The 23658-nt window shown below is 37.6% G+C and overlaps 1 protein-coding gene across 11 annotated transcripts in view; it reads left to right on the forward strand.

Moving 5' to 3' along the window:
• LIN54 (lin-54 DREAM MuvB core complex component) overlaps positions 1-23658 on the forward strand; it is an 87205-nt gene that overhangs the window by 59382 nt on the left and 4165 nt on the right. For all 11 annotated transcript variants that reach the window (XM_016951524.4, XM_009447631.5, XM_063808841.1 and 8 more), the window contains 8 exons: positions 7062-7278; positions 13560-13633; positions 13786-13983; positions 15018-15109; positions 16225-16296; positions 17141-17243; positions 17404-17541; positions 22396-22598. In XM_016951524.4, the coding sequence (XP_016807013.1) occupies positions 7062-7278; positions 13560-13633; positions 13786-13983; positions 15018-15109; positions 16225-16296; positions 17141-17243; positions 17404-17541; positions 22396-22598 (1097 nt within the window). The remainder of the gene's footprint in view (positions 1-7061; positions 7279-13559; positions 13634-13785; positions 13984-15017; positions 15110-16224; positions 16297-17140; positions 17244-17403; positions 17542-22395; positions 22599-23658) is intronic.

A 23658-nucleotide genomic window follows, 5' to 3' on the forward strand; every position in this document is an offset into this window, starting at 1 on the left:
CCTGGCCTTAAATGATCCTCCCATCTCAGCCTCCCAAGTAGCTGTGATTACAGGTGTGAGTCACTGTACCCAGCTATTTTTTCAATTTTTAAAAATTGTGGCAAAATATACGTAATATAGGATGTACCATCTTTTTAAATTATACAGTTCAGTGATATTAAGTACATTCATATTGTTCTGTAAGTATCACCACCATCCATCTCCAGAACTGTTTTCTTCTTGTGAAACTGAATTTCTATATCCTTTAAACAGTAATTCCCCGTTCCAGTCTTGCATGCTGGCACAAGCCTGTAATCCCCAGCACTTTGGGAAGCTGAGTTGGGAGGGTTGCTTGAGCCCAGGAGTTCAAGATCAGCCTGGGCAACATGGTGAGACCCCCATCTCTATAAAAATTAAAAAATTAGCTGGGCGTAGTGATGCATGCCTGTAGGCCCACCTACAGGAGGCTGAGATGGGAGGATCCCTTGAGCCCAGAAAGTTGAGGCAGCAATCGCTGCCTCGCGAGTGCCTAAGCTATTGCACCACTGCTGTCCAGGCTGGGCCACAAAGCGACATCTTGTCTCTAAAGAAATTAAAAATAACCCTTCATCTTTTCTCTCCTTAGTCCCTGGAAGTCACTATTCTACTAATGTCTCCATAATTTTGACTATAGTACTTCATATAAGTGTAAACATACAATATTTGTCTTTTTGTGATGGGCGTATTTTACTTAGCATAAGGTCCTGAAGGTCCATTGGTGTTATAGCATATACATCAGAATGCCCTTCCTTTTTAGGGCTGAATAATATTCCATTGGATATATATGCACTGTATTTTGATTAGGCATTCATCTGTCTGTGGACACTTAAGTTGTTTCCACCTTTTGGCTATTGTGAATAGTGCTGCTATGAATGTGAGTTTACAAATATCTCTTCAAGACCCTACTTTTAATTCTTTTGAATACAGTATGTACCCAAAAGTAGAATTGCTGGATCATATGGTAATTCTGTTTTTACTTTTTTGAGGACCTGTCATACTGTTTCCACAGTGTACTATTTTATATTCTCATCAACAGTGCATAAAGATTCCAGTTTCTCTACATCCTTACCAACAGTTGTTTTTGACAGTAGCCATCCTTATGGATGTGAGGTAGTATCTTATTGTAGTTTTGACTTGTATTTCCCTAATAATTAGTAATGCTGAGCACCATTTTATGTGCTTATTGGCCATTTCTATATCTTATTTGGAGAAAATTCTATCCAAGTTCTTTGGTCATTTTAAAATTGGATTGCTTATTTTTGTTATTACGTTTAGGAGTTCTCTGTATATTCTAAATGTTAATCACTTATCAATATACGATTTGCTAATGTTCTCTCCCATTCTATGGGTTGCCTTTTTACTCTGTTGATAGTGTTTTCTGATGCACAAAATTTAAAAATTTTTATGATATCCATTTATCTATTTTTCTTTGATTGTCTGCCCCTTTGGTGTTGTATCCAAGAAATCATTGCCAGACCCAGTGTTGTGAAGCTTTGCCCTGTGTTTTCTTCTAAGAGTTTTTTTTAGTTTTAGCTTTTACATTTTGGTCATGGATCTCTTTTGAGTTCATTTGTGTGTAATTTGTTAGGTAGGTGAGGGTCCAACTTCACTGTTTTGCACATGGATATTCAGTTTTCCCAGCACCATTTGTTGAAAAGTATGTATTTTCCCTGTTGAACTATCTCAGCACCCTTGTTGAAAATCGTTTGATCATAAATGGGATTTTTTTTCCCTTAGGGCTCTCTATTCTGTTCTATTGGTCTATATATTTTAATACCAGCTGTGGTTTTACTTTTTAGGTTAAATCTTAAATCCATTTGTAATTTGTTAAAAGGAATGAGGTATAGGGATCAGCTTTTTTCTTCAGATCATGTAGCTAATCCACATTATTATCATTCTCCATTGATTTGAGATGCCCACTTTTATAAACTTTTTTATATATGGATTTTAAAAAATGTATTCCTTTGATCTTTAGCACTCTGTTCCTAGGCTAATCCCATACTATTTTATTTTCTCTATCTTGATAAATATGTTTTAATCCTTAGTAGGGCTGGTTTCTGGTCCTGATACCTTATAGTTTGTCTAATTTTGCTTCATATCATCATTGGACTCCTTCTGTGGCTGCTACCATGGATACTAATACACCACATATAAATTACTCATCCATGTCGCTATAACTCATAGCTATGAATAAAACATAAGTTGGATTAATATCCATGGAAAAATAGCAAATGAATGGCTTATACCTCTTTTGTAATATTTCACCAGTCAATACATCAGTGCTGAATGTTCTCGTGCATCTCAAGATTCACTGTCATTGGTCATGTAATACATTTAATATTTATCTTTTCTTATCATTTGTCTCTTTTAGCTTGAAAGTATTTTAAAGCTTGCAAATTTGTTTCCTGCTAGGTTTATTTATTTTAATAACCTACAATTTGGGGATCAGGGTAACATAATCATAGCTTTTCCATGATGATAAGCTCTATAACCATTGTCACAAATTTTTAAAAACTATATTAGTATGTATTTATACAAATTCAGTGCTTTTGGATACTGGTTAAGCTATATCTCTGTATTTTCTTATCTACATATCTACAAATACGTATCAAAATCACCAAGTAAAAGAGAATATTCATTTGTGAGGACAAAAGAAGAATGTTTTATTCCTCTTTTTCTTTTAGGTAAGTCTGCAATTTTAAGTAAGGACTTTTGGCATTTAGTAACAGGAAACTAATGATCCAAGAAATTATCTTAAATATATAATTATATTAATCTCTAAAAAGAAATGGCATAGAAAATAGTACAAATAGAAATGTCTTGCAAGTCTGTCCGCGTTTTTGAGGGCAGTCACTTATATATGTTAAACATAGCTATTTTGAATCTAAATTAAGATGTTTGCTTTTTAGCCCAACTCTTAAAGATGTTATTCAGGAAATAGAGATAACTCCAAATGAAGATTTTTACTGAATGCACGTGAACTGTTTTATATAATGGGTGTATTTTCAGAGAGACGTTCACATGTTGTTCTTTGCAGGCCACTGTAATTGAAGAAAGGGGCCAATTTGTGAATTCTCTCAAGCAATGAAATGTGTAAAATCCTTCTGTCTTTTTCAGTTTTTAAGTAGTAACTTATATGTTACTTAGTTTTTTAGATGCTAAGAAATGTGGTTTAATAAGTGGTTGCTAAGGGTTAGGGCTGGGGAGAGAGTGTTACTATAAAGCATAGTGCAAGGGAGATTGGGGTGATGGAAGAATTTTATATATCTTCATGGTGGTGTTGATTACATGAATCTCTACAAGTGATAACATTACATGGACTAACACATCAAAAAAGTGTGCATGAAAACTGGTGAAATCGGAATATGATCTGTAGTTTAGTTAATAGTTTTGTGCTGGCTGGGCGCTGTGGCTCACACCTGTAATCCCAGCACTTTGGGAGCATACTTTACAACTTGTAAAATAGTTAAAGACCAGCCTGGCCAACATGGCGAAACCTCATCTCTACTAAAAATATAAAAATTAGCCAGTTGTGGTGGCACACTCCTGTAATCCCAGCTACTTGGGAGGCTGAGGTAGGAGAATCGCTTGAACCTGGGAGGCAGAGGTTGCAGCAAGCCAAGATCATGCCACTGCACTCCAGCCTGGGTGACAGAGTGAGACTCCATCTGGAAAAGAAAAAAAAAAGCAAAAATAAATGGACTGCATTAAACAAAAAATCTCCTGCACAGCAAAGGAAATGATAAAATGAAATGGCAGCCTATGGATTGAGGAAAAAACATTTGCAAACCATATATCTGATAAGAGGTTAAAATCTACAATTTATAAAAAACTCAGGCTGGGTGCAGTGGCTAATGCCTGTAATCCCAGCACTTTAGGAAGCTGAGGGAGGCCGATCACTTGGGGTCAGGAGTTCAAGACCAGCCTGGCCAACATGGTGAAACCCCGTCTCTATTCAAAATACAAAAATTAGCTGGGCATGGTGGCGTGTGCCTGTATTCTTGGGAGGCTGAGGCAGGAGAATCACATGAACTCAGGAGACAGAGGTCGCAATGAGTGGAGATGGCACCACTGCACTCTAGCTTGGGCGACCGAGTGAAACTCCATCTCAACAACAACAACAACAAAAGAACTCATACAGCTTAATAGTAGAAAAACAACCCAATTAAAAAATACGCAAAGTACCTGAATAGACATTTCTGCAAAGGTACAAAAATGGCCAACAGACATATGAAAATGTATTCAACATCATTAATCATCAGGGAAATGGAAAATGAGAGCCACTATGAGATGCCACTTCACACCCATTAGGATGGCTATTATCAAAAGTTAACATAATAAATGTTGGTGAGGATGTGCAGAAAACGGAACCCTTGTATATTGATTGTGGGAATGTAGATTGGTGCAGCCATTATGGAAAACAGTGTGGAGGTTTCTAAAGAAATTGAAAATAGAACTACCACATGACCCAGCAATCCCTCTTCTGGGAATATGTTCAGAAGAAATGAGATCACCACCTCCTGAGGATATCTGCACTTCCATGTTTATTATAGCACTATTCACAATAACCAGGATATGAAAACAACCTGTTGACAGATGAATGAGTAAAGAAACTGTAGTATATATATAAAATAAAATATTATTCAACCTTGAAAAATAAGATCCTGCCATTTGCCACAACATGGATGAATCTGGTGGGCATTATGCCAAGAGAAACAGAAAGAAAAATATTGTGTGATCTCACTTATATGTGGAATCTGGAAAAAAAAGGTCAAATATACAGAGATAGAAAATAAAACTGGTTACTGGGTGGGGGTAGCAGAGGAACTAGGTGAGAGGATGTAAAATAATATGTAGGATGAACAAGTGTAGAAATCTAATATACAGTGTGAGGACTATAAGTAACAAAATTGTACAGTATTTGGGATTCCTGCTAAATGAGTAGATTTTAACTGCCCTTGCCACAAAAACAAACAAAATGGACAACTATGCAAGATGATGGATATATTGATTTGCTTCATTATACTAACATTTATGTATATTGGCTATATGTATCCCATACATCATGTGATATACCTTAAATATACACAATCAAATGTACTTTTAGAAGAGCAATAGAAAAATGTATACTAAACAAACTTAATTAAACCAACCCCTGTACTATGCCATGCCATAACTACCTCATAGTGTGGTTGTTAGATCAGATAATCTTCTATAGAATTTTTAGTACTGTCCTCCATGCATATTAAGTACCCAATAAATGTAACTATTATGTTTCAAGCACCTTGTTTCCTAATGTACTTAGTGTTTTTCCCCCATTTTGAGCGGATATAGTAAGGACTATCTATGTCTTTTGCACCATTGTATGTACTTGTCTCGTAGGTTGCTTGATTTTTCAGTAGCTTCCATATTTATACATTTAATCATTTTTCTTATGCTTTCTGTTTTCATTTAATTCACTGGTATGGCTGCTGTTATCTCTTATTTTGAATCTGGTTTTTGCTTATGATAATATGTGAATTATTTTATGCGGAAGTAATGTCTTTTATAATGTTTCTGAACTAAATGGCATTATTTTTGTTTTCTCCTGGACTTTTATGATAAAAGTATTTAGAATTCTTGTTTCATAAATTATTATCCATATAGTGAATACATATTTCCTCCATCATACATCAGTTGTCTTTTAGCATGAGAGCTTTTTATAGAGTAGGTGAGGATGTAATTATTTATAAAATAATACTATATATCTGGTTAGAGAATCTTTGATCCTTTGCATTGTATGACAGTGTGTTGTACATTGGTTAAACAGCAGTTAGGGACTTCTCAAAAGACTATTGTGTTCTGCTCTGCCTAAGATGTTTCATTTAGCTTTTGGGGAATTCCCATTGCCTTTTGTCGGACCAAAGAAAAGGATTAATATCAGTCTTTAATTTTAAAAATAATTAAATCATTTTAATCAATTAAAATGATTGTGGCTCCCACCTGTAATCCCTACCCTTTGGGAAGCTGAGGTAGGAGGATTGCTTGAGCCCAGGAGTTCAAGACCAGCCTGGGCAGCAAAGTGAGACCCTGTGTCTACCCCCCCCCCACCACACACACAAATTAACTGGGCGTGGTACCTGTGGTCCTACCTGCTCAGGAGGCTGAGGCAGGAGGATGGCTTGAGCCCAGGAGGTCAAGGCTGCAGTGAGCCGTTATTGCACTACTGCACTCCAGCCTGGGTGACAGAATGAGACCCTGTCTTCAAAAAAAAAAAAAAAAAAAAAAAAAAAAAAAAAAAATATATATATATATATATATATATATATATATAAATTTTTTTTTGACTCAGGGAATACAAAACTAGTTTCCCTAGACAAACAAAATTGGTAATTTTGGACTGAATTTGGCCTCCTGCCCATATGCTAGTGGGTACTTTTATACCTAGGGAGTATTATGCCTTTCAGAATTTACTAAACTTAGTAAGGGTATCAGGTAGGCTTTTCTTTTGGGAAAAAGCACTTTGGGGGGCTGAGGCAGGTGGATCACCTGAGGTCAGGAGTTCAAGACCAGTCTGACCAATATGGTGAAACCCTATATCTACTAAAAATACGAAACATACAGAACATGGGAATATAAAATTTGTTGTAGTTATTTTGGTGGGTAGCAATAATGCCAGCCATCTATATCATCTTTTCTCTATATTGAATATGGGGCTTAATTCTGGGAATTTTAAAATAATTCTTTTCTTATAAATTTTACCTGATATTAACAAAGTTGTGTAAGTACTTGCAAATTAAGTAATAATTTCTTCATAGCAAGTCATCTGAAATGGACTACCAAGGAAGTTAACTACTAGAGATGGAAGGTAGAACTCATTAATTTTGGTTTTATTTCTGTATTTATTACCATTCTTTTCATTTCTCTTTGAACAGGTTGTTCCTTTCAGCAGCTTTTGATGTAATACAGGAGCATACTTTACAACTTGAGCAATGGTTATAAATTAAAAATAGTAGGAAAGTTACATCCCAGATTAATGACAGCCATGTTGTATTGTTTAATAGGCAGTGAAATCAACTGTGCAGACCATCACTGTTGGAGGAGTGAGCACATCACAGTTTAAGACAATTATTCCTCTGGCAACTGCTCCCAATGTCCAGCAGATTCAAGTGCCTGGAAGCAAGTTTCATTATGTCCGACTTGTTACTGCCACATCAGCCAGTAGCTCAACCCAGCCAGTTAGTCAGAATCCCAGTACAAACACTCAGCCTCTTCAGCAAGGTTAGTAACCATTTTTTAAAAACAGTAATTCATGCTTTTAACATGATTAAAGAACATTTGTCCATTTCTTGCTGAAATCCTGATGAAGAGTGGCATTTCAACTGAGTTTGAGCCAGTAACTGGTGCAGAAGGCAGTGAAATAGAATGATAGTTGCGCATAACTGTAGTATTCTTTCTGCTAGATGTTGGTACACAGTGTGGTATTATACCAGATAATAGTAATTATTTGTTAATTCGTGGTTAGCCATTTTATTGCTGGTTTTAAAACCTGCCATTTATGCCAGTGGGATACATTTAGATGGAACCGTATTATGTATTTTATTTGCTAAACTATAAAGCCCCTTGATAGGGTTTTGGTCAGTTGAAATGACAAATAGGCAAGGTATAAGTAAGAAAGAACTTAATGTCACTTTCAGCTTTTACTTATTTTGAATCTATAATTGCTACTAAAAAGGTGATTAAAAGGCCAGGCACGGTGGCTCACACCTGTAATCCCAGCACTTTGGGAGGCTGAGGCAGGTGGATCACCTGAGGTCAGGAGTTCAAGACCAGCCTGACCAATATGGTGAAACCCTGTCTCAACTAAAAATACAAAAATTAGCCGGGTGTGGTGGTGTGCGCCTGTAGTCCCAGCTACTTGGGAGGCTGAGACTGGAGAATTGCTCGAACCTGGGAGATGGAGGTTGCAGTGAGCTGAGATCATGCCACTGCACACCAGCCTGGGCGACAGAGCGAGATTCCATCTCAAAAAAAAAAAGTGATTAAAATGTTTTATTTTGCTTAGTTGTATTTTCCCTAAAGGATATTCCTGTTTGTTGTCCTTCTATTTTCTATGTTTGTGTTTAACCCTTCTTACCACCTGATATACATCCATAGACACATAAATGACCTTTTTCATATATAGCTACTTTTCTAAAAATTGAGGGATATGAAAGGATCAGGATAGTTTATAGTTTAGGGCTTACGTGTTTCCTTGTTTTATATTCTGACAATGTCAAGAAGCAGTTGATGGCAATTAAGTGATATATTGTTTATCGAAAGTAAATAGAAGAATTAAAGACTAGTTGGTTACTCTTTGATTTTTATTAAGAGATCAGAGGGTAGATCAGGCGCTGTGGCTCACTCCTGTAATCCCAGCACTTTGGGAGGCCAAGGATCATCTGAGGTCAGGAGTTCGTGACCAGTCTGGCCAACATGGCGAAACCCCGTCTCTACTAAAAATACAAAAATTAGCTGGGTGTGATGGCGCGTGCCTGTGATCCCAGCTACCTAGGAGGCTGAGGCAGGAGAATCGCTTGAACCTGGGCGGCGGAGGTTGCCGTGAACCAAGATTGCGCCACTGCACTCCAGCCTGGGCGACAGAGCGAGACTCCATCTCAAAAAAAACAAAACACAACAAAAAAGAGATCAGAGGGTAGTCTGAAGGTCGTGAATTAGCTTGATTGATTGTTCACAGTTACAGTTGGAACTCCTTGTTCTACCTTTTTCCTCTTCTTACTGCTATACTTGAATAGTCTAAAATTAAAAATTAAAAAAAAAAATCAGAGATTTGGAGCTACCTGTTGCTGATAGGTGGTTCACCTGAGGGAACCTATAGAAGAATAAAACCTATTTATTTCTCTTTCAAATTACTGAAGGGAGAAAACAGTAAGCAGTATTTTAGTATATATCTTATTAAATTAGACATAGCAAGCAGTTATATTTTCTAATTCTTTTTAGAAAAGATTTTGGAATAAAATCATTATCATAATCTTAATGAGGGGAAAAATGAAAAAACCATATTGTTGACTAAGGGAGTCAAATTTTATATTCTCTCAATACTTAAACTTAGCAGGGTACTGAGAGAAGTGCTATAAGTCCAATCTACTTAGGTAGTGTGATGATGATGATAGAAAGCAGTCATTACATATAATTGGTTGTATTTTATGTGTGTGTTTGTATGCGTATAATAGTATGCTGAGAATCCATATAATGGATTAAACCTAATTAATGTTAACATTAATTTATTCATTAGCAAGAGTATGCCTTTAGTATAAGGAAGATCCAGGGAGAGTGGAGGAATGGGATGGACATTTCAAAATAGAGTATTGGCTGGGCATGGTGGTGCACACCTGTAATCCCAGCACTTTGGGAGGCTGAGGTGGGCGGATCACTTGAGGTTGGGAGTTTGAGACCAGCCCTGCCAACATGGTGAAACCCTGTCTCTACTGAAAAAATACAATAATTAGTTGGGCGTGGTGGTGCACACCTGTAATCCCAGCTACTTGGGAGGCTGAGGCAGGAGAATCACTTGAACCCGGGAGGCAGAGGTTGCAGTGAGCTGAGATCGCACCACTACACTCCAGCCTGGGCAACAGAGTGAGACTCTGTCTCAAAAAAAAAAAAAAAAAAAAAAAAAATCAGTATTGACTGGTGCCTTCTTTTCCAGCTTTATGTCTGTCTTTCTGCCTGTCTCTACTTCTCTTTTTCTCCTTGCCACCTGGCAGTCCTTCACCACTCTTCTGCTTCCCTTCTGCTTCCTTTTTTGCTTTTCACCTTGAACACTGTCTCTCTGTTCTCCACTATATCTCTCTGCCTTATTCACCTCACTCTATACCCTCTTCCCACCCAGCCACATACATATACGCCCATGTTATTTCCCTTATATCCATCTATATTTTTCTCTTTTTGTCTCTCTCTCCTGTCCCATAAAAGATCTGGATATATATAATATATATTATTTCACAGGAATAACAAGTTAAATACCATTTTTATTAGAGTTACACTAAATAGTTGCTCTAGTTCATCAAATATTAATGTCTCTTTATGAGGAATTTACTTAAATGCCAAAGGGGCTTATCTTGTACATTTTCCCCCGAAAGTTGCACAAGAACTAATGTTCAAAGGCTCCACCATGTTAATCGTTGGTACAGTGGTAGGCAGAATAGTAGAAGGACTCAGGAAAGTGCTTGGTTAGCCTTTTCAGAATACAACCTGTCATCTCGGTGAGGGAGGAAACCAATTTAAGAAGTTAAAAAGCCTCAAACACTTGCAGGTATGGTTTCTGAAGTTTGGAAGGAGGCTATTCTAAAGGATTGTTCAGAGTTCCTGCCAAAGACTAAAAACTACACAATTATGCCAGCTTCTATGAAAACTGAAGTAGTAGTTAGTAATGTGCGCTAAGGTAAGGAGGACAAGAAATGCAGATGGTTGACCTAGTTACATAACATCCCCTTCCCTAGGTATTTTATAGTATTCTGTTTTATGACCACTTGGTTTTATATTTTCTTCATTCCCCAGGCTTCAGTGAAAACTCAGTATGCAAGTGTCAAACCTATGTAAATTTGAGTTTCTAAGTTTTCTTTACCGGGCCAGGGAGGGAGGGAGGGTGTGTGTGTGTGTGTGTGTGTGTGCGCGCACACACATTTGTGCATGTGTATGAGGAGAAGGCAGGGATAGTCCCCATTTAATGTGATGAAAGGCAGGTCACTCTCCTTCCCAGTTATTTCTCAGGACCACCAGGAAGTTTTTGGATTCCACTGGTCATTGCTCTCACTTCAGAATCACTGCACTGTGCTCATGGAACAGCGACTGTCATCTCTCCCAGGAGCAGGTGGTGGAGGGAGTCCACTCTCCTGTGTCCCAAGCAGGAATTCAGGCTCTCCTTTTAATTCCTTCTAGCATTGCTGAGACCAATCTACAATGGTTATTATAACCTTGCTAATGGTTCAGTATAATTGAGGAAAATTCAAACAGAACAGGAACAACTTCAAACTGGGTATCAGATGTCACACTGCTCCGGTATTTCATACAGGAAAAGAGTCTCACACTCTTTTTGTATAACAACCTTACTGAGATGTAATTCATGTATACCATAAAGTTCACCCTTTCAAAGCATACCATTCACTGGTTTTTAGTATATTCACAAAATTGTGCAACCATCACCACTAACCATATATTCTCTCTAGACGTCTCCTGCTCTCCCTCCTTCACCCTAGTTTGTCACCTTGCTGCAGTGGGCTGCTGCCTTTTAAATCAGAGTGCCTACTTTAAGATTCTCTTCTAGGACTCTCAGCTTTTTTGTCTTTAGCCATCATCCTTCCAGTCCCCACCAAAAGCAAAAACAAAAAAAACTGCTGATATCATAGTAGCCTTTCTATCTAAGGAAATTTATTCTTTTTCGTTTTGTTCAGAATTCTCTCAACCTCTCTTTCAGACCAGGCTCCAGGTTTTACTTTTACATCAGTGAAACCTGAAGAGATGTCATTTCTATCTTCTTAAATCTGCTTTTAACAGTGGAAATGGCAGTAGGCAGTTTTTAAAATTGCACTTCTTGTTGGTCCAAATGTATATGTCTAGTGCCAATGTCTTTCCTGAATTTCATCCCAGTATTTCTCCATGTCAAGTTTCATCCTCCCTTTAAAACAGCTCATCCTTGAGTTTTTAGTTCTAATAACTGTCATTTTCCTGGTCACTTGAAAGCTCTGCAGTGACTTACATTTTCTTCACTTATACCTACAGTTCCTACCATTCAGTGGTTGGTAAGTCATGGTCCTTTCACCTACACCAGGTCTCTTGCATCTGCTCTCTCTTTTTTATTCCCACTGCTGTCACTCCAGATCACTCCAGATCAGACCCTCATTTTTTTGCACTCTTCTGACTTGTCTCTTGCAACTCCATTCTGTTTTATGCACTGCTGCCAAATACAATTAATTTTTCTTTTATTTCAATATAATTTCTGTATTTAAAAATCCCTAGAAACTTCTCATTGCGTACTGAATTAAAAATACAGATTAAATATAGAGTCCTACCCTAACATTCAAGGTCCTCCATAAATGTCTGCAATCTGCCTTTTTGCCTGTATTTGTCTGCGTTAATCCCAGGTATTAGCCAGACTGGTTTGTTCACCAACATTTGTAAATATGCTTTGCAGCTTCCCAAGATTAAGCTTCCACTTCTCATGCTTCCATCTCTGCGTGAAATGCCCTTCTCCAGTCTATGTGCCCTCCATGCGGCCAGCCTATTGATTGGGGCCCATCTCAATACTGTGTCCTCCGTGTGCTTTTTCTATATTTCCATCCTCTGCCAACGATATATATATATATATATATATATCCTCTTAACTCCCACAGCTCTTCATGTATCTTCTTTAATAATATTTATCTTATTTGGACACGTGCCTAATCTGCTGAACTAGAATATAATCTCCCTGACAGCAGAGGTCTAGTGCTTTAGTTTTCCTGAAACAATGGCTACATTGCCATTTATATAGTAGCAGCAGTTGTAACAACGATGATGGCAGCTAACATTTAGTGAGCATTTACTATTTGTAGGGCAGTGTTCTGATCAATTTTCATGAATTAACATATACTTAACCCTTATATGCCATAAGGTAGATACTCCCCATATTGCAGATGAGGATACAGGCAAAGAGAGCTTAAGTGGTTAGAAAATGGCAGAACTGGGATTTAAATGCCCTGGGTCTTATGACTTTAGAGTCCATGTTCTTATCCTTTTTGCTGTGCTGCCTTTTAGTATGTATTCTGTAAATATTGAATTACACTGGCTGGGCACAGTGGCTTACGCCTATAATCCCAGCACTTTGGGTGGCCAAGGCGGGTGGATCACCTGAGGTCGGGAGTTCGAGACATTGGGTTCAGCCTGGCCAACATGGCAGAACCCAGTGTCTACTAAAAATACAAAAATTAGCTGGGCATGGTGGCACACACCTGTAACTTCGGGTACTTGGGAGGCTGAGGCACAAGAATCGCTTGAACCTGGGAGGCGGAGGTTGCAGTGAGCTGAGATTGCACCACTACACTCCAGCCTGGGTGACAGACAGAGTGAGTCTCCGTCTCAAAAAAAAACAAAAACCCAAGAATGATATATTCTCTGGTTTGAATAGAAAGAGCAATGAGAAATAGTAGTATAGAGTGCTGTTGTTACTCAAGCTTATGAATGACAGTTCTTTTATTTATACATTTCATTTGACTGGATTTAGTACTGAATGTATAAATCATCTGAATACAGATTGAAGTATTTTCATTTGAATGTCTTGAACCTACAAATATTCCCTCACAAAGTGGATAGACTGTAGCCACCTTAGATGTAAGTTCTCTGGTAGATGGGGTAAGCAATTTTGAAAGGTAACTATCCTGATTAAAGATTGCTCAAATTAGGAATCAAATGGAATTCTTTAAGCTCTTTTATGAGAATAACTTGGGAGAGCTAAGTATTCTTAAGTGTTTTAAATACTATTTTCTGTAAATAACTTGTTCATCCTTCTTTTGTTTTTTAAAAAGCAAAGCCAGTGGTTGTTAATACAACCCCAGTGCGGATGTCAGTTCCAATTGTCTCAGCTCAGGCTGTCAAACAAGTAAGTATCACATAACTTCTTTCTCAGTCTTTCCCAAATAGACGATTTACTTTTTAAATAGAAAGTTAAGATTTAGGTGCAAGAGATTTATACTGAATTGAACAGCTGTAAAATTTATTTTGTGGTCATTGATATATGTCCCTTCTTTTTAGGTTGTTCCAAAACCAATCAATCCAACTTCACAAATAGTAACTACTAGCCAGCCACAGCAACGGCTTATCATGCCTGCCACACCACTGCCACAGATCCAGCCCAACCTCACTAACCTGCCACCAGGCACTGTCCTGGCACCAGCTCCGGGAACAGGGAATGTGGGTTATGCAGTGCTTCCAGCTCAGTATGTTACTCAGGTATGTGGAAAAAATGAAGTCATTGTATTGCAAAAGTGATAATGGGATCCAAGATGTCTAGTGCTATCACAGAAGCTACTCAAACACATCTAACTCAGTATTGAAGTGGCACTTTCCAAAATCTTAAAATGTTAACCCAAACCTTTAAGTTTATTTCTATGTACCTTTAGCATTTAGAAATATATAACACAGGTCAGATATACAAATCAGACAATTTGGAGCTGAGAGCAGCTTGGCAGGAGCGCAAACCTGTGGCGATATGATAGAAAACAGACTGAAGTTAAAATCAGCAGAGTCCAAATGAATTTAGAAAAGACTGTGGCTGTTATAAAGCTCTTCCTCACACATAAATTTGATGCCACTGACTTGGAAAATAAGCCCAAGTTTATTTATTGGAAAATAAACTGTGAGATGCATTTCCAAGTGACATATCTTCAGCGATCTATCTACTCTTATTGGTCATCTTTAGAATGAAAGACGGGGAAACAAACCCACACGTGTACTTTTTAATGAAATACACTTTGGAACATGTTATGTGGCTATTGATAAAAAGAATAATGTTCAGTATTTTTGTCATAAGCATTTCTAATGTTTAGAAGTTGGTGTAAAATAGAAACTCAACTATTGTGCATGTAACTTCTCATTCTCTGTAATTTGTAGTGTGATAAATGATCAGTATAGTACCTATTTTATTTGTAAGTAGGCACATTGCATTTTTCTAGCCCAAACAAGTTATTACAGTACTTTGAGAGCATTCATCTAGCATTTCCTATCATTCCGACATACTTAACTCTTCTGTGAAATACTTTCTTTATATTTGTACTATGTAGTACTGTAAAATGTTCACATTATTTTCACCTATAGTATTGGTTTGAGTCTTTAAAAGAACTCTGTGAAGTATGTGTTTGTGTGATATTCTCCATTGTGTTTTTCTTATCTTAATGGATGAATTTGTATTTCTTACTGATCATCATACCTGACAGTATTGTCCATTTTTGGTAATATGATCTAAAATTAATTTTCTTTACATGTAGCTACAGCAATCTTCATATGTATCAATAGCAAGCAACTCTACCTTTACTGGAACATCTGGTATCCAGACCCAGGCACGGCTTCCATTCAATGGGTGAGTATTTTGAAAATAGGTACATAAGTTGTTAGATCAGCTTAAATGCAACAGTAAATATATATATTCCAAACTACCTCCTCTTTGATTTTTTTCCCCTTAAAGCCATGTGAGCATGCCTCTAAAATACTTGTTGAAATATTTCAAACAGAAAAATTACAGAAATAGTCAATTCCCAAATACTCTATTCAGATTCACCAATTTTGCTACACTAGTTTTATTATTCTCTTTCATTCTGAGTATGTTTCCAAAATGATGATGCTAACTATTTTTTATCTTTATTTTTCAAGACAAGGTCTTGCTCTGTTGCCCAGGCTGGAGTGCAGTGCTGTGATCTCAGCTCACTGCAACCTCCCAGGCTCAAGCAATCCTCCTGCCTCAGCCTCCTGAGTAGCTGGAACTCTATGCACATGCCACCATGCTCTCCTAATTTTTAAATTTTTTTGTAGAGATGTGGTCTCACTATATTGCCCAGGCTAATCTCCACCTCCTGGGCTCAAGTGATCCTCCTGGCTCAGTCTCCCAAAGTGCTGGGATTCCAGGCTTAAGCCACTGCACCTGCCCAACTATTTTTAAAATTATGTTAGGTCCTCATTTTTTGTTGATGTTTATTTGTTTATCTATTAATTACTGGCTTTTGCAATATCAGCTTAGAAGCCGTGCTTAATTACCCGGAATCAGTCCACATCCCACTTCCATTTCCTCCTCCATACACTCCTTTTCCTCACTGCTTTTTATAATTGAATCCCAAGAGTTTTGAGGCAATCTCAACTTTTGTTTTCTTAGAAGGGACAGTGTTTGTGGAGTGTTCTTTAGCAGCTATTGATAACTTCTTTTAAAAAAATTATTCCATACTTGTCTCTACCTCTTTTCATGTTACAACTTGCCTTTGAACCTAATGTAAATAGAACAACGTAGCAAACTTTTTATTTTAGATGGACACATTTAACATTGGTTAAAGCTTTATTTCTGGAGGGATTTATAGATTGGAGACTTCTCTAATTTTAAATTAGTTTTAGGTCTGATTTTTTAAATTTTAAATTAGTTGTAGCAACTAAATTAATTTTAGTTACTATTAATTGATTAAATGTATATCTTTTTTTCTATCTGTACAGCATAATCCCATCAGAGTCGGCCAGTCGGCCCCGAAAGCCCTGTAATTGTACAAAATCACTGTGTTTGAAATTGTAAGTGTTTTTGCAACTGTTTGCTCATTTAATGTAATTAGAAATGCACTTAAAAGTAAATGGAGTTAACTAAAAATTTTTAGCAGACCAAAGCTCATAAGTCTAAGTAATTTAAATAAACATACAAATGAATGTTTGAACATACATGGCAGTGTAAAAATATTATTTCATTCATCTAGAAAGAAATATTTAGAGTCCTTACCGTACATGAATCACTGGAGTAGGGGTTAGGGACATAGCAGCATGAGACAGACATAGCTTCTGCCCTTAATAATAATGTTTGATCTTATTTATGACTTTTGTATTTGGTCTCCTAAGTGAAGTGATGATACTCTAGGTAGTTTTAAAAGTCACTGAATGGTTAATTTGCTTATTAGCATTAAAAAGACTTGACATAGTTAAATGAAAAGCATTGGTCTTATTGGGGCATAGAATCCAAAGTACTACTACTATAACTCAGATGAGCCAGTTCAACTATTAGAGTATAGCTAGTGTTTTTCCTTTTTCAGAATTTTGAAATGCCTTACTTTGGGGGCACATAAAATTATATGTGTGACATATAATTTATGTAATTTATATGTGTGACAGCTCTTGTGTGACAGCTGTTATTGGTTGGACTAAGTTTTTAGGCCACATTTCTAGGACTTGGTGATTTAAACTTTGAGCCTTAGTATGTGGTTGACAATATGTGTTGTTAACTCTTTAACTGGGTAGCTGAGTAGATTTCTGAGATGCTTTACCGCATATGTAGTACGTGTACAATATATATACAATGTATGCATAATCAGATAATTAGTTTTCCTTAATAATGACTTTTTACCTTATACTGACTTTTACCTTTCAGGTATTGTGATTGCTTTGCAAATGGTGAATTTTGCAACAACTGCAATTGTACTAATTGTTACAACAATTTGGAACATGAAAATGAAAGGCAAAAGGCAATAAAGGTGATTATTTTTTATTTCATTTAACTGACAGAAATATCCAGTTTCATCAGTTTTATAAAACTCAATTGTCTTGCAAAGAAACGTTATCAATTCCTTTTGCAGTGTTTAAATTTCATCTACTGTGATTTAACTCTAACTGATATTTGATCTGTTTTGCTAGGCATGCCTTGACAGAAATCCAGAAGCCTTTAAGCCTAAGATAGGGAAAGGAAAGGAGGGAGAATCTGATCGACGTCATAGCAAAGGGTGTAATTGCAAACGATCAGGATGTCTTAAAAACTACTGTGAATGCTATGAGGTGAGATGCTGGGTGCGGAAAATAATATCTTTTAAAAACAGTTTTAGAAAGGACCTACTACAAAAATTTACTTGAAAATTGGGAAATCACCTTGCTATTGCAATTTGAAAATATGCACAGTTGGTGCAAAGGCCCTTGTTTGAGGAAGGCCTTCAAGCCTCTGTAGCAGGGCTTCGGAGGAATACCTTGGGTTTATTATTACAGCTTGGGGTCTTACTGGGTGATTTACTATAACTTCTTGGTCATTATGCTCAGAAGTATGCAGATCAGAACACCAATATATTGATTTTCAATAAAAATAATATCAAAGTGGATTGGAAACTCTCCAGCAGTGACTCTCACCTGAGGTGCAGTTCTACTTACTGTTCTTCACAGGCTTCTTAGAAATATATGGCCGGGTGCGGTGGCTCACACCTGTAATCCCAGCACTTTGGGAGGCAGAGGCGGGCAGATCACTTGAGGTCAGGAGTTCGAGACCTGCCTAGTCAACATGGTGAAACCCCGTCTGTACTAAAATACAAAAATTAGCCGGGTGTGGTGGCGGGTGCCTGTAATCCCAGCTACTCGGGAGGCTGAGGCACGAGAATCGCTTGAACCCAGGAGGTGGAGATTGCAGTGAGCCGAGATCATGGCACTGCACTCCAGCTTGGGCAACAGAGCAAGACTCTGTCTCAAATATATAAATATATATTATAAATATATATATAAAAAATATATATATATATTTATGGATACAAAATAGCCTGCATCCCAAGGTACAGTCTGGAAATTAAAGGATTATCTTGACCAAAATGCTGGTTATGCCCACTCAAAGAGCACACTGCTCTGTGGAAAACCAAAGTATGTTAAGTTTGCTTTGTGAGCATAAAAATAGGAAAGGGGGATCTGGCATTCTGCTGGATGAGGTTACTGGTCACGGTAGGCAATTGTCTCCATTTTCACTGTTTTGTTGTTCCACTGAGCTGGTTATTTTTACTTATGGGTCAGGCGTCTTCTCTGGAAGATGTAGTTGAAACTCTGCTCTGACAAATGCCATATAAATCTTCCCCTTCTTGCTTTAGACACAGTACTATATAGTTTTATTTTAGAAGCTTATGTGTAACAATCTAGTGATTGAGATTAACCCTAGATTACCGTAATTGGTTTCTTGGTATGCCTGAAACTCTTTACTGACAGTCTTTTGGGTGGTTGAGTTATTCCTGTTCTTGGCTCTTCTCATACTCTCATATATTTTCATTCTTTCTTATTCTCAGAGAATTAATTAATTAATTAGTTTATTTATTTATTGGCAGAAAGCCCAGCTTTGCACTTGCTGAAGGTTTGCCCTGCCACAGGAGCATGTCCTCCAGTTCAGTGCCCTCTCCCATACAGCATGTGTCACATGAAAGATTTTGTGTATTGCATTCTCTGTGTAATGAATTCTTTCCTAATCTACTTATTTACAAAGTCAAATACTCCTCTCAGGAAGTAAAGTAGAATAGGGAATAGGAGAGTAACATCTTGTGAGTTCTGCAGATGATATGAATGAAAATTGCATAAAGAGACAAGTTTTTTGTTGTTGTTGTTGTTGTTATTTTGTTTTTGAGACGGAGTCTCGCCCTGTCGCCCAGGCTGGAGTGCAGTGGTGCGATCTTGGCTCACTGTAATATCTGTCTCCTGGGTTCAAGCGATTCTCCTGCCTCAGCTTCCCAAGTAGGTGGGATTACAGGCACCTGCCACCATGCCCAGGTAATTTTTGTATTTTTTGTTTTTAGTAGAGACAGGGTTTCACCACGTTGGCCCGGTTGCTCTCAAACTCAAGTGATCCGCCCACCCATCAGCCTCCCAAAATGTTGGGATTACAGGCATGAGCCACCGTCGCAAGTTGATTTTTTAAACTGTCTTAACATCTCAAAATCCAACAAGCCAGTTTTCATCCAGTGTTGGAATCTTTTTTAGTCTTTCTTCTTTTGAATACCTGATGAAATAGCCGGCTTGCGTTTAGAAGCCATATCATACAAAAATTGTCATGAATATGTAAAAATTAACACTTCTTTTCAGAACATGGAAATTTATGTAAAGTCGGATCAGAAGGGCAAAGTGACCCTTTCATGTATATGGCATTGAAAAATCAATACATGCTGGGCATATGAAATTCAGACATATAGGAACTAACCATTTAATTGAACTGGTTAACAACCTGTGAATTAATAGAAGTAGAAAAGGTACTGGACTGGTTTAAAAGTGTTAGAAGAGACAGCCCTGCCCTACCTATTCTAATGAAATTTTGTCAGGACAGACACACTGTCTAGTAACAAATTCATCATTCTAAAAGTTATGTACCAAAAAATGGAGAAACTTAGAATATACTAAACTATGAATAGCAGCGGCTAGTTGGCTGTAAATTAGCTGTGGGCTTATCTGACATTTTGTGTTGAACTGTTCTTTTGACACCTTGTTCTTCAGCTGAATTGGCTTTTTAATCCTGTTGGTTTGCATCTGGACAACACATTCATGTGTCCTTTCGATGCCTATAGGCTTGTTGATTGGATGAATGACTACCCACCTTATTTCATGGCTGTGTCTTTTCTTGTGACCATTTTCCTCCCCTCCACATCTTTTTTTTTTTTGGTACAGGGGAAGTTAAATTCGCCAAGCTAAATGTCATTGTAATTTCTCCATCTGAGCTCCGGTTAGACACTATTAATGTCTTTCCTATGGTTCTTAAAATATAAAGATAATTTTTAAAAAACAAATATATATATATATATATATATAAAATCTAAATTACCATTATTGGTATGTTTTCCCCACTCTGAGGTCAGGAATTTTCTCTCGTCATCACTAGATGCTTATTAAGTATTGCTTTAGTTAGATTCCCATTCAGGCTCACAGTAACCCAGTTAACACAAACTTACATCCATTTTTTCCTTTGGTAAGTGGAGTTTATTGGTGTCTTATAAGAAAGGAGCAGAGTAAATGTGTTTATAATGCAGCCCGTTTATCTTGCTAGGTGCTATAGAGAGAAAGGACAGTTTTATTTATTTATATAGACATGGGTTCATTGAAGAAAACACAGCTAACAAAAACATATTCAAATTCGTTAGAAATCAGGGAAATATACATTAAAGAACAGTGAAATCTCATTTTATCATCCCCACCATCAGATTATATATATATATTTTTTTTTGAGATGGCGTTTCATTCTTATTGCCTAGGCTGGAGTGCAATGGCGTGATCGCGGCTCACTGCAACCTCCGCCTCCCGGGTTCAAGCGATTCTCCTGCCTCAGCCTCCCGAGTAGCTGAGATTTACAGGCATGTGCCACCATGCCTGGCTAATTTTTTTTTTTTTTTTTTTTTAAAGAGAGACGGGGTTTCTCCATGTTGGTCAGGCTGGTCTTGAACTCCGGACCTCAGGTGATCCTCCCACCTCGGCCTCCCAAAGTGCTGGGATTTCAGGCGTGAGCCACCGCGCCTGGCATAAAATGTTAAAAGGAATTATAATATTCATTGTTGGAGGGAATGTGGGAAAGCCTTCCTTTACACATTGCTGATGAGATGTGAGGTATTACAGCCTTTTGAAAAAGCAATCTGGCTACATCTCTTAAAATTCAAATACACAGGCCAGGCGCGGTGGCTCACATCTGTAATCCCAGCACTTTGGGAGGCCGAGGCGGGTGAATCACGAGGTCAGGAGGTTGGGACCATCCTGGCTAACATGGTGAAACCCCGTCTCTACTAAAAATACAAAAAAAATTAGCCGGGAGTGGTGGCGGGTGCCTGTAGTCCCAGCTACTCGGGAGGCTGAGGCAAGAGAATGGCGTGAACCTAGGAGGCGGAGCTTGCAGTGAGCTGAGATCGCGCCACTGCACTCCAGCCTGGGAGACAGAGCGAGACTCCGTCTCAAAAAAAAAAAAAAAAAAAAATTAAAATACACAGACCTGTTAACCAGTGAGCTCAATTCTAGAAATCTAACTCAGAGAAATAAAAAGGCATAATGTATAACAAAAAAGTCTTTTTATGCATCATTTGTGGTACCCAAGAACTGGAAACAAAAATAAACACCCATCAATAGGGAAATGAATGCCCAATAAAATTGACACATCATACCAGGGATTTACACCTAGCTGTTAAATAGAATGAATTCAAGCTATGCCAGATGACTTTGGAGGGATTCCATGAGTTGTAAGAAAAGCAAGATGCAGAAAAGCAGATAATATGATTTTGAAAAACTAAAAAATGAAAGTTCTATATTTGTATATACATAAGGTCTAGGATTTTATATATACTTACATTTGACATATTTTTACATGAAAATATATATTTATATGAAATGTAAAATACACACTAGTTTCATATGGGTTATTGAAGGGTTTGGGGAATCTGAAGTCCCTCCCGAACTCCCTCTTCAGATTAAAAATAGCATAATAGAATAATAAAAATGGCATCTATGAAATCCCTTTAATGTGAAATTGTATACATATGCATAAATGGGAGGTCATCTATATGTTAATGATGATTTGATTGAGGTGGCTGGATTCTGGATGACATTTATTTTTGATATTTTAGGATATCATTCATGTTTATGAAAAACATGTGTAACTCATATCTGAAGAAAATCTATATTCATAGTGGGGGAAAACTGACATGGAAGGACACAGCCACAAACGTTGTACAGCCACTGTCAGACTTAAGAATACCTAACCTAGCTAGCCACATGTGTAGTTACTGTTTGTCAGCCAGAGATACTTCCATCTAATCTTATTATCAGTTGACCAGGTAATGCTATTAGCTGTTGACTTGATTGTGGCATCTACTTATAGTAATGTATTTTGGTTTTGATTTGGAAACTTTTCTTACGTAAATCTTTTAGGCAAAAATAATGTGTTCCTCAATATGCAAATGTATTGGCTGTAAGAATTTTGAAGAAAGCCCGGAAAGGAAGACATTGATGCATTTGGCAGATGCAGCTGAAGTAAGGGTACAGCAACAAACAGCAGCCAAGACGAAGTTATCCTCTCAAATTTCAGACTTGCTTACTAGGCCAACACCAGCTTTAAATAGTGGAGGCGGAAAGTAAGTCAGTATTTTAATCTTTTTATAGTATTTCCCAAATACTCACTTTTGGTAAAGTTTCTTTTCAGGGGGCAAAGTTGAGTTTATATTTTTGGTTGTTGCAAACCTGATTTTTGTGTTTTCTTTCCATCTTTAGTTACTTGTAAAGGAATTTAAAGGTAACAGAAACCACTGTCAGATTATTGTGCAGTTCAAAAATGCACAGTAATGATTTAGTCCACTGTGCTTAATTTCTGTCTACTAAGATGAGGTAACTATGTAATTTGAGGAACCCCAAAGAAAACCAGATGTTCATATGTCTCGCTGAACGTGTAATTATGTTTTTGCATTTTCCTACCTTCTCTTGCCTTTTCCATTTCTTGGAGCACTTTTCCCATCCTACTGGACCACCCATCACACTGTAATAGTGCAGCTCCGTATTGTTATCTCTTTCATCTGCTGAGCTCTGGAGTAGAAAAGCTTGACCTCTAAAGTCAGGTAGACTTGAGTTTATACTATCTGTGCTACTTAGTAGTTTGTGAATCTCTTTGAGCCTCAGTTTTCTTATCCTTAAAATAGCCTATACCAGGTGGCTGTGAGGAATAAGGCATGTCTATAGTATCTCCAGTGTTTGTCAAGACCTGATAAAACATAGTTTGTGATTTGGACTGGACTGGACTGGTATTATAAAGTTTGTTAGAGGTTAATCTGAGGAATTATTAAATGGAATGAGCCTTGCAAATGGCATATTATTTAAAATGCCTAAGTAGGCCAGGCACAGTGGCTCACGCCTATAATCCCAGCACTTTGGGAGGCCAAGGTGGGCAGATCACCTGAGGTCAGGAGTTTGAGACTAGCCTGGCCAACATGGTGAAACCCCATCTCTACTAAAAATACAAAAAATTAGCCGGGCATGGTGGTGTGCGCCTGTAATCCCAGCTACTTGGGAGGCTGACGCAGGAGAATCGCTTGAGCCTGGGAGGCAGAGGTTGCAGTGAGCCGAGATCACACAATTGCACTCCAGCTTGGGCAACAAGAGCAAACTCCGTCTCAAAAATAAAATGCCTAAACTGAAAATGAG

This window comes from Pan troglodytes, chromosome 3 (assembly GCF_028858775.2).
Source record: "Pan troglodytes isolate AG18354 chromosome 3, NHGRI_mPanTro3-v2.0_pri, whole genome shotgun sequence".
Classification (NCBI taxonomy): domain Eukaryota; kingdom Metazoa; phylum Chordata; class Mammalia; order Primates; family Hominidae; genus Pan; species Pan troglodytes.